The 8,487-nt window shown below is 40.7% G+C and overlaps 1 protein-coding gene across 10 annotated transcripts; it reads left to right on the top strand.

The window, feature by feature from the left end:
- The first annotated feature begins 526 nt into the window (after positions 1 to 526).
- LOC127317965 (uncharacterized) lies at positions 527 to 5,062 on the top strand. Of its 10 annotated transcripts, none has more exons than XR_011748192.1 (5): positions 527 to 658; positions 780 to 974; positions 1,100 to 3,953; positions 4,245 to 4,318; positions 4,600 to 5,062. XR_011748192.1 is itself a non-coding variant. In XM_051348569.2 (5 exons), exons 1-5 carry the CDS (start codon positions 967 to 969, stop codon positions 4,730 to 4,732), a joined length of 339 nt encoding a protein of 112 aa, XP_051204529.1. In that variant the 5' UTR covers positions 573 to 966; the 3' UTR covers positions 4,733 to 5,062. The 10 variants fall into 10 exon arrangements, 1 of the variants encoding a protein (XP_051204529.1); XR_011748191.1 differs by having other exon boundaries at positions 565 to 974; positions 1,100 to 3,685; positions 3,807 to 3,953; XR_011748189.1 differs by having other exon boundaries at positions 566 to 974; positions 1,100 to 1,147; positions 1,694 to 3,953.
- The last annotated feature ends 3,425 nt before the right edge of the window (positions 5,063 to 8,487 follow it).

The following is an 8,487-nucleotide window of genomic DNA, read 5'->3' on the forward strand; positions in this document are numbered from 1 at the left end:
TAATTCACTTAGTTTTTAATATAATTTTTTTGATGATTCCTTTTTTTAGTTTCTCTAACCCAATACATAGGCTAAAATTACTACTCAATTAATCTTGTATTGTTGATCTATTTCTAAATGTGTTATATATATAGTTATAAATTTAACAAATAATGAATATTCTTATAAATAGTTTTTGGATGTATTGAATTATTTAACTTGCATTGTTGCCCTAAGTTTATACTCGCTCCTGCTTATAATATGATGCACATAATTTTTCGTGCAAATCAAACTTTGCAAAGTTTAACTAAAAATATAGAAAATAATACAAACATCTACAATACCAAATGCATGTATATAAATATATTTCATGACAATTCTAATAATATTAATTTGACATTGTATATATTCATATTTTTATCAGTATACATAATTAAAATTTATAAAATTTGACTTTGACCAAATCTTATATGCAAGATATTTTGGGCAGAAGGAAGTACGTTTGTGGATCTAGTGCATCCTCTTCTTGTGATTAAGTGGCTTGTCGGGAAAATAATAGACAGTAGTAATAGTACAGCTTTCTTTGTCTCTTGATCTCTTCCATGAAACGGCCCCATCTTCCCCAGAACTCACCGTTCAAGATCTTTTTTTTGTTGCCCACCACTGATCCCCAATTCAGGTAGTCTCCGCTCCCATGTCAAAAAGAAAGAAAAAGTTAGTGTCCGCTCGCAGGAATCCACCAAAATCAAATCGCTGACTACATCCCTCACGTATGAATGGATCTTCAACTGGAGAGTTAGGTACTGCTGTTGGACTTGAGGAACATGGCGGACGGCCGGGGGGAAGAGGGGGACGCACCTTCTAATCTTCTATCCGACCAGTAGCTCGGGGCTTGCGGCTATTGGGGCCGGCGGTCTGTCAGTCGTTACCTGTAGAAGATAGAGGGTCTGGTGCCTGGCGTTGCTGTGAATCGGCGACGACGCGGCCATGAATTGGTACCAGCCTGCTTTTTAATTTTTTAATTTCCATTCTGCAACGAAAGTACCAAAGTTTTATGTTGTGTTATCAAAGATACTCTTTTCTCTTCTTCCGCTTATATTCTTTTTTCATTCAATCTTAGTGTCAGCTTCATATGGTGCTCCCAGGTTGAGGGAGCTTTCATGATCAGGTCTTTTGCATGCCTTGCTCATAATTTTTTCTCCATTCCATAGCATTAGTTTTGAAAAATAAATTATTTGTACAACCATAGCATTAACAGGCCTATTTTTGGTTTTGCTCATATCATATATAAACATATTTTTAGTATTAGTCATTCCCTGGCATAGATTTGAGTGCTTACCTGCAGAAAATTGCAGTATTATTTAGATTCGAGGGTTATAATTTCTCATCGTTTCCTGTTTGTTTATAGAGATTTTCTGAGTGCTATTGTTTGAAGAGGTAACACCAAGGATCTCATACTGAGGCTCATAGCAGTTGTGTTTTGTTTGTATAATTAGCGACCTGATGGTTGTCTGATGAGATAGATTTTGCACTGGTCATATATATTTATGGATCCATAGGATGTTACCCAATGGTCTGGTTTTGAAAACTTCAGTACTGCAGTTGGTGTTGTTATGCACTTTTGTACTTTAAACCATGGTACATTTACAATTTCAGCAATTGTCTATTTCAATCTATCTCCTATCTAAAGTACTGATGAAACATATATTGTCAGGTTGTGCTTGTTAGTCAAGAAGCTGATTTTTTATGCTCACCCCACTTTTTCCGGGCTTGTGACTGGCATCGGAAGTGTTAGTCCCCTACCCCCATGCATATCTAACAAAAGAAATGAGTGTTTTTATTAGTTTTAGTTTTTTACAATTTAGATGTGTGTACATTAATATTTATCTATGTAGCAGAAAAAGTGCATGAACGTAATTCACCTGCGTACATCCATTTTTTTTATAGTTGTCCCTTTCTTCAGTTGCAGACATCACCGACATGTATAGTTTTATAATTCTTTTAAAAGGCAGACTAATCAAATAAATGAATATGGAAAATGTTCCAATTGACCCACGCAGTTGTACTATACAATATAATAGAACCCCGAAGAACATTTCTTATGGTTTGAGAGTAGTAGGCCATATCCATCCCACCATATAGTGGGGGACGTATCTGGTGCAAATGGACAGTTTCTGAAAACCTGAAAATTTTGGATATGGGCCGCCCGATCGTGCACCAACGACTAGATCATGACCAACCATCCCGCATCCATCCATTTTGCAAACAGGTACCTAGATATTACTCTATCTCAGATTCACAGTCCTGTTGTCTCCTACCTCTCGCCCGTATGCGGCTGTGCGATGCCACGAATCAGATCGTGAGAACTATGTTTTTGCGGTCCAGCTGACCCTGTCGCCACCGGTGCTGAACGTGGCGCCGCCCGCGCTCACCACCGCCGGATCCGTCCGTTTCAGACCAAGCTGCACAGACGTGCATCTTCTCTTGTTTCCTTTCCTCTCTTTTTTGCATTTTGCTCAGATTTGAGTTCGATCTGGCTGATACAAGAACAATCACGGTTAGTTTCTCAATGATTGGAACGGCCTGATTAGATCGCAGATTCACTTAGATCCAGGATCCAAATTGTTAGGTTCTTTTGGTCATGGGTTTTTTGATTCGGATTTTTTTTCTTCACGATTGTAGACACGGAGCTGGTTCTTGAGATTCACAAGACTGAATAATCGTCATTTTAACCTCGAGTTTCATGGCCTGCTTAGTTCCATTGTCAAACTACAGCGATACAGGGAATCGGAACAGAGTCAGTGGTGAAATCTATGAAATTTATGTTAACTTCAGGGGCTTTCTGCATAAATATGTCGTGGTGGGAGGAAGGTTAACATCTCACCGTTGGTACAAGATCTAGTGGTCCATGTCCAAAATTTTCAGATTTTCAGGAAGTAGTGTGTTTTCAGCAGATACGTTCCCCCATATAGTGCATAACAACCTTTACGTATATAAGGAATTTATGTTAATTGAAAGTTATGGTGAGGAAACGTAATGATAACTTTTCTTGTAACTATATTTTTTGAAAGGTTCTACCATCATCTAGTTAAAGTAGCAGTATAGAAAAAAGATGTCATTTTTCCATACCTTTAGAAAATTTCTTCATAGACTATGTTGTTGACAACATCATCCTCTTCGCTATCTTCATCATTGACCATTACCCGCAGCCCATCCCTTCGTGTCACTCTTGAGAATGCTGCATAGAGTTGTCCGTGTGTGAAAACTTGTTTTGTACCTTTTGGTAGATATAGTCCTACCATGTTTAGAGATTGTGCCTGGCTTTTGTTGATTTTCATAACAAAGCACACACCAAATAGGATGTTGTCCTGTTTGAGATTGAATGGCCACGCTGATTCTGCTGGTGAGATAATTTTTCTTGGAATATAGTCATTTTCTCTCTTGTGAGTTATTGTTTTGTTGCGATTGCCTTCCGTAGATACGTCTTACCTATTCCAACATATCCATCGATAAATACTTGCTTTCCCAAATCATTGTCGATTGATTCCATTGTTGAATCAAATGCATTTAGATCTTCAGAGTTAAGATTACAAAAGATCCTCAAGGGCTCTTCCTTTTATTCCTCTTTGTTGTAGCTCATCTCTTCATTAGGGAGCATGTTTCCAGGTTCCTGTATCTCTGAAGAATTTGGAAGTTCTATTCATAGGTATTCATTAAGTGTATTTCCGACTTGTCCCATGATCTTCTCTATTTCTTCTGTGAAGCTATGAGGCAAAGTCAGGATTGTTCATGAGTTTTCTCTGTTTGTACTCCATGTTACTTCCCAGCATCCCCACAATAGTTGGCATATGATGGTTTTGCAAAGATGTCTTAGATTGTTTACAGTTGCCCAATTTCATGTCTCATTGATACACTCAAGACACGCTTTTTCGTCATCAAGAAACCCTAGTGCTTCACAAGCTGCTTTGTATGAGGTATAGACTATTCCATTTAGAGTTCTTATGTCTTCAAAAGATGTGCATCCTTCAAACGGATCTTCCTTTCTTCCTTTTGGCCCACTTTGTATGATACTTATTCCATACCTATTTGACAGAATATATGCATATGTTAGTTGCATGGCTTCTTCACACATCCTTTTTTTGTCTCCATCTGCTGTGTAAATTTAGTGATTCCTACTCTTTCTTTCCATATGATATTTTTTTAAATCTGTAGAATCCTAGAAATTGACTTATTGCTCATTGTGGAAAGGCAACCTTTTAATGCAGGGATCTCAGAAGTGTATCTCAAACTGGAATATTCTCCACCATGTGTCGTTTCCTGATGTATACATGCATTCGAGGTAGTTCTTGATCTCATCATTTTATATTAGTGTTGTCGCCTGCTCATCACCTTTATTTATATATTTAAAAAGTTATTTTATCGATAGTGATCTATTGCACACCTCCACATTTATGTGTGATTCATAACTTCAGTGGATTTTCATTGTATGGAACAATGTGTCTGTTATCCAATCTGCTTCATACTTTACCACCAATTGAGTACTATTGTACTGCATATAAAGCTTTTTACGTGTTTTATTGTTTGAAGTATGAAATAAGCAAGGTAGAACTATACTTACAGAGACATGGATGATTCGATTGAATCAATCAAGCACCCGCCGATGCTGCAAGTTGCTGTTGACGCTGATGCTGGGATACATGATAACGACCAGCAATGTCTTTTCCCATGGCCTCGATGCAGACGCATGTGTTAGACCATTTGACAGCCTTCTTCATGTCATTGAGCTCCTCGTGGTGCCGGAGACGTTGGCGTCGGCACCGGCTGGCTGCAGTTCAGGTCGATCCTTCGCTCGGTGACAGCCCTTCCCTTCATGATCTGACTAAATAGGGATATGTTTTAGGCGAAAAATAACAGGGCACCTGATGAAACCTTCATAGATTGCAATATTCTACCGTATAGGATACAGCTTCTCCATCTGTCGTGTCCATCACGACTGGCTATCTTTCAGTGAGCACTATTGGATAGCCTTTCTATTAGTTTTCATGTAGATTTGTACGCAGATGAAGCAAAACTTTTGGTATCAGCGAAGTCGACTAAATAGGGCATATGTTTTAGGCGAAAAATAACAGGGCACCTGATGAAACCTTCATAGATTGCAACCGTATAGATACGGCTGCTCCATCTGTCGTGTCCATCGCGACTGGCTATCTTTCAGTGAGCACTATTGGATAGCCTTTCTATTAGTTTTCATGTAGATTTGTACGCAGATGAAGCAAAACTTTTGGTATCAGCGAAGTTGTGCTTCCAAAAAATCGAGAGACAATCGTATGATCGAGAGACATACCTGCACCTAGATCATGCGTGCGTGAGTGCATGTGCGCTCTTATGCATACATATATCATGTTGATGGCTTGCATGCTACATACATCGCATGCACCAAAGGAGAATCTGTATGTCAGCAAATCAGCCTCTCGTGTGGATCGGAAGTCTCGACATTGGTTGTGTACCTGTGTGGAAGTGACCCTTGACCAAACTTTCCAAGGCTCAAAGCTGCTGGCTGAAGATGGAACTCTGAATCATCTCTTCCGATCCCATCCGATCTGGTCGGCGGCTCACCTAGGAAACCATGGCTACGTTGAAAACCCTTGACCAAGCTTTCCAAGGGTCAAAGCTGCTGGCTCAAGATGCACTGAATCATCTCTTCCGATCCCATCCGATCTGGCCGGCGGCTGACCTAGGGAACCATGGCTACGTTGAAAAGAGGCTGGCTGACAGGATTTCTTAATGTTTAATTTGATGAAACGTTTTTACACGGGAAGAGTAAAAGGTTTACTTTATGTGTGGCAAAGGTGGGTAATTTTATAGAACTTTAATGTCCGGAATTATATTAGCAAGATCCAGTGGTTGTGGTTTGTTGATGTATCTAATTAGATGGTCGGATGTTTCTGATTATTGTGGGATTTTCTAGTTTATTCTCTATTTTCTGGTGACCCCTTATTGTACTTTTAATATATAATAGATCCTCAGAATGAAAGGTTTTTCTGATGTGTAGTGTGCGTGTGAGCAAATACTTTCAAACCAAGAAGGGACTATCGCCAGTGCTATTTAATGTAGTGGCTAATATGCTTGCTGTTTTAATTGAACGCGCAAAGTCAGAGGGTGAGATTGAAGGGGTCATTCCTCATCTTGTTGATGGAGGATTGTCCATTCTTCAATATGCCGATGACACAATTCTTTTTATGGATCATGACATCGAAAAGGCTCGTAATCTAAAGTTAATTCTTTCAACATTTGAGCATCTATCGGGTCTAAAAATTAATTTTCATAAAAGTGAGTTGTTTTGTTTTGGTGGGGCCCAAGACCATGTTGCATATTATGCTGAGCTATTCGACTGTGGCCAAGGTCAATTTACGATTTAGGTACTTGGGTATCCCGATTCATTATCGGAGACTTACCAATGTTGAATGAAAATTGGTCGAGGAAAGACTACAGATTAGATTAAGTAGTTGGAAAGGTAAATTACTGTCCTTGGAAGGAAGATTAGTACTCATAAATACAGTACTCAGTAATATGGTACTATATATGATATCTTTCTTCCAACTTCCTAGAGGTGTCTTAAAAAGATTGGATTATTTCCGATCAAGATTCTTCTGGCAAGGGGATAGTGAGAAGCGTAAATATTGACTGGCTAAATGGAGTGTTCTTTGTCGACCTAAAGATCATGGAGGACTTGGTATACATGACCTCCAGATCAAGAATAGGGCACTTCTCGGTAAATGGTTATTCAAACTGCTTACCGAAGAAGGTATCTGGCAAACACTCATCAAGAAAAAAAAAATTGGCTCAAAAGCTCTATCTCAGGTTCTTTGGAAACCGGGAGATTCCCATTTTTTGGCTGGTCTTATGGACACAAAGAAATATTTCTTTCCATATGGATCTTTCTCTATTAAGGATGGATCGGAAATTCGTTTCTGGGAGGATAAATGGTTAGGTAATACCACGCTCCGAGAATAATATCTGGCATTGTATAATATCGTGCGCCACAAAAGTGATACTATCGCTAAGGTGATGGAAACTTCCCCACCAAATGTGGCGTTTCGAGGAAGTCTCATCGGTCCCAGACAATCCTCATGGCAGGAATTGTTACAGCGTCTTGAGTTAGTTCAATTGACGCTGGGAGCGGATGTGTTTCGCTGGAATCTTACCGGGAATGGTTCATTCTCAGTAGCATCCATGTACAATGCTCTTATTCAGTCTGATATTCTGGTCGATAATAATTCAAAAAATTGGAAGATGAGGATACCACTTAAAACAAAGGTCTTTGCATGGTATCTTCGTCGGGGTTCATTCTCACTAAAGATAATCTTTCCAAACGTAACTGGCATGGAAGTAAAAAGTGTGTATTCTGTCATCATGATGAGACTATCAAACACTTATTCTTTTAATGTAAGTTTGCTAGGTCTATATGGTCAGACGTTCAAATAGGGTCTACCTTATACCCACCATGTAGTGTTGTTAATATATTTGGCAACTGGCTCAGTGGTGTGGATGTAAGGTTTAAGCGTCTTATTAGGATGGGAGCGATTGAAATTATTTGGTCGTTGTGGCTATGTAGAAATGACAACATTTTCAATAATATTTCTTCCTCTTGTATGCAAGTCATTTACCGGTGCACATCTACACTCCGCTCTTGGGTGCCTTTGCAGCGGGTGGAGCATCGAGACCTCTTTACGAAGGTATCTTCACAGTTGGAGGACGCGACGAGGGATATTTTTTCCCAACATGGGTGGCTGCGTGACCTTCGACTGGATCCACCTAGCTAGTCTTTTATATTCCAAGAACTTTGTGTAGGATAACGTTGCATAGAAAACAAAAAATTTCCTACCGCGAACACGCAATCCAAACCAAGATGCAATCTAGAAGACGGTAGCAACGAGGGGGTATCGAGTCTCACCCTTGAAGAGATTCCAAAGCCTACAAGATGAGGCTCTTGTTGCTGCGGTAGACGTTCACTTGCCGCTTGCAAAAGCGCGTAGAAGATCTTGATCACGATCGCTTCCGGCGCCACGAACGGGCAGCACCTCCGTACTCGGTCACACGTTCGGTTGTTGATGAAGACGACGTCCACCTCCCCGTTCCAGCGGGCAGCGGAAGTAGTAGCTCCTCTTGAATCCGACAGCACGACGGCGTGGTGTCGGTGGTGGTGGAGAAGTCCGGCGGAGCTTCGCTAAGCGTGCGGGACGTGGTGGAGGAGAGAGGCCGCTAGGGTTTGGGGAGAGGGGGCGCCGGCCACTATAGGGGTGCGGCCACCTTGTGGTTCTTGGGTGGCCAGCCCCCTCCCCTTGGCCCCTCATTATATAGGTGGAACCCCAAGTGTTGGTCTCCAAGTCTTCGAATAAGACCCGAACCAAAAACCTTCCATATGGTGGGGAAACCTACCCAAGCTAGGACTCCCACTAGAGGTGGGAGTTCCACCTCCCATATGGGGGGGTGGCCGCCCCCCTAAGG

The sequence above is a fragment of the Lolium perenne genome, chromosome 7, assembly GCF_019359855.2.
Source record: "Lolium perenne isolate Kyuss_39 chromosome 7, Kyuss_2.0, whole genome shotgun sequence".
NCBI classification, from domain to species: Eukaryota; Viridiplantae; Streptophyta; class Magnoliopsida; order Poales; family Poaceae; genus Lolium; species Lolium perenne.

Excerpts from the sequence above, each read along its gene's own strand:
- LOC127317965 (XM_051348569.2), top strand. Across the intron at positions 1,148-1,693 it reads GAGGGAGCTTTCATGATCAG|GTTGTGCTTGTTAGTCAAGA; the intron begins GTCTTTTGCATG and ends ATATATTGTCAG. Across the intron at positions 1,770-4,244 it reads TTGTGACTGGCATCGGAAGT|GGATCTCAGAAGTGTATCTC; the intron begins GTTAGTCCCCTA and ends CTTTTAATGCAG.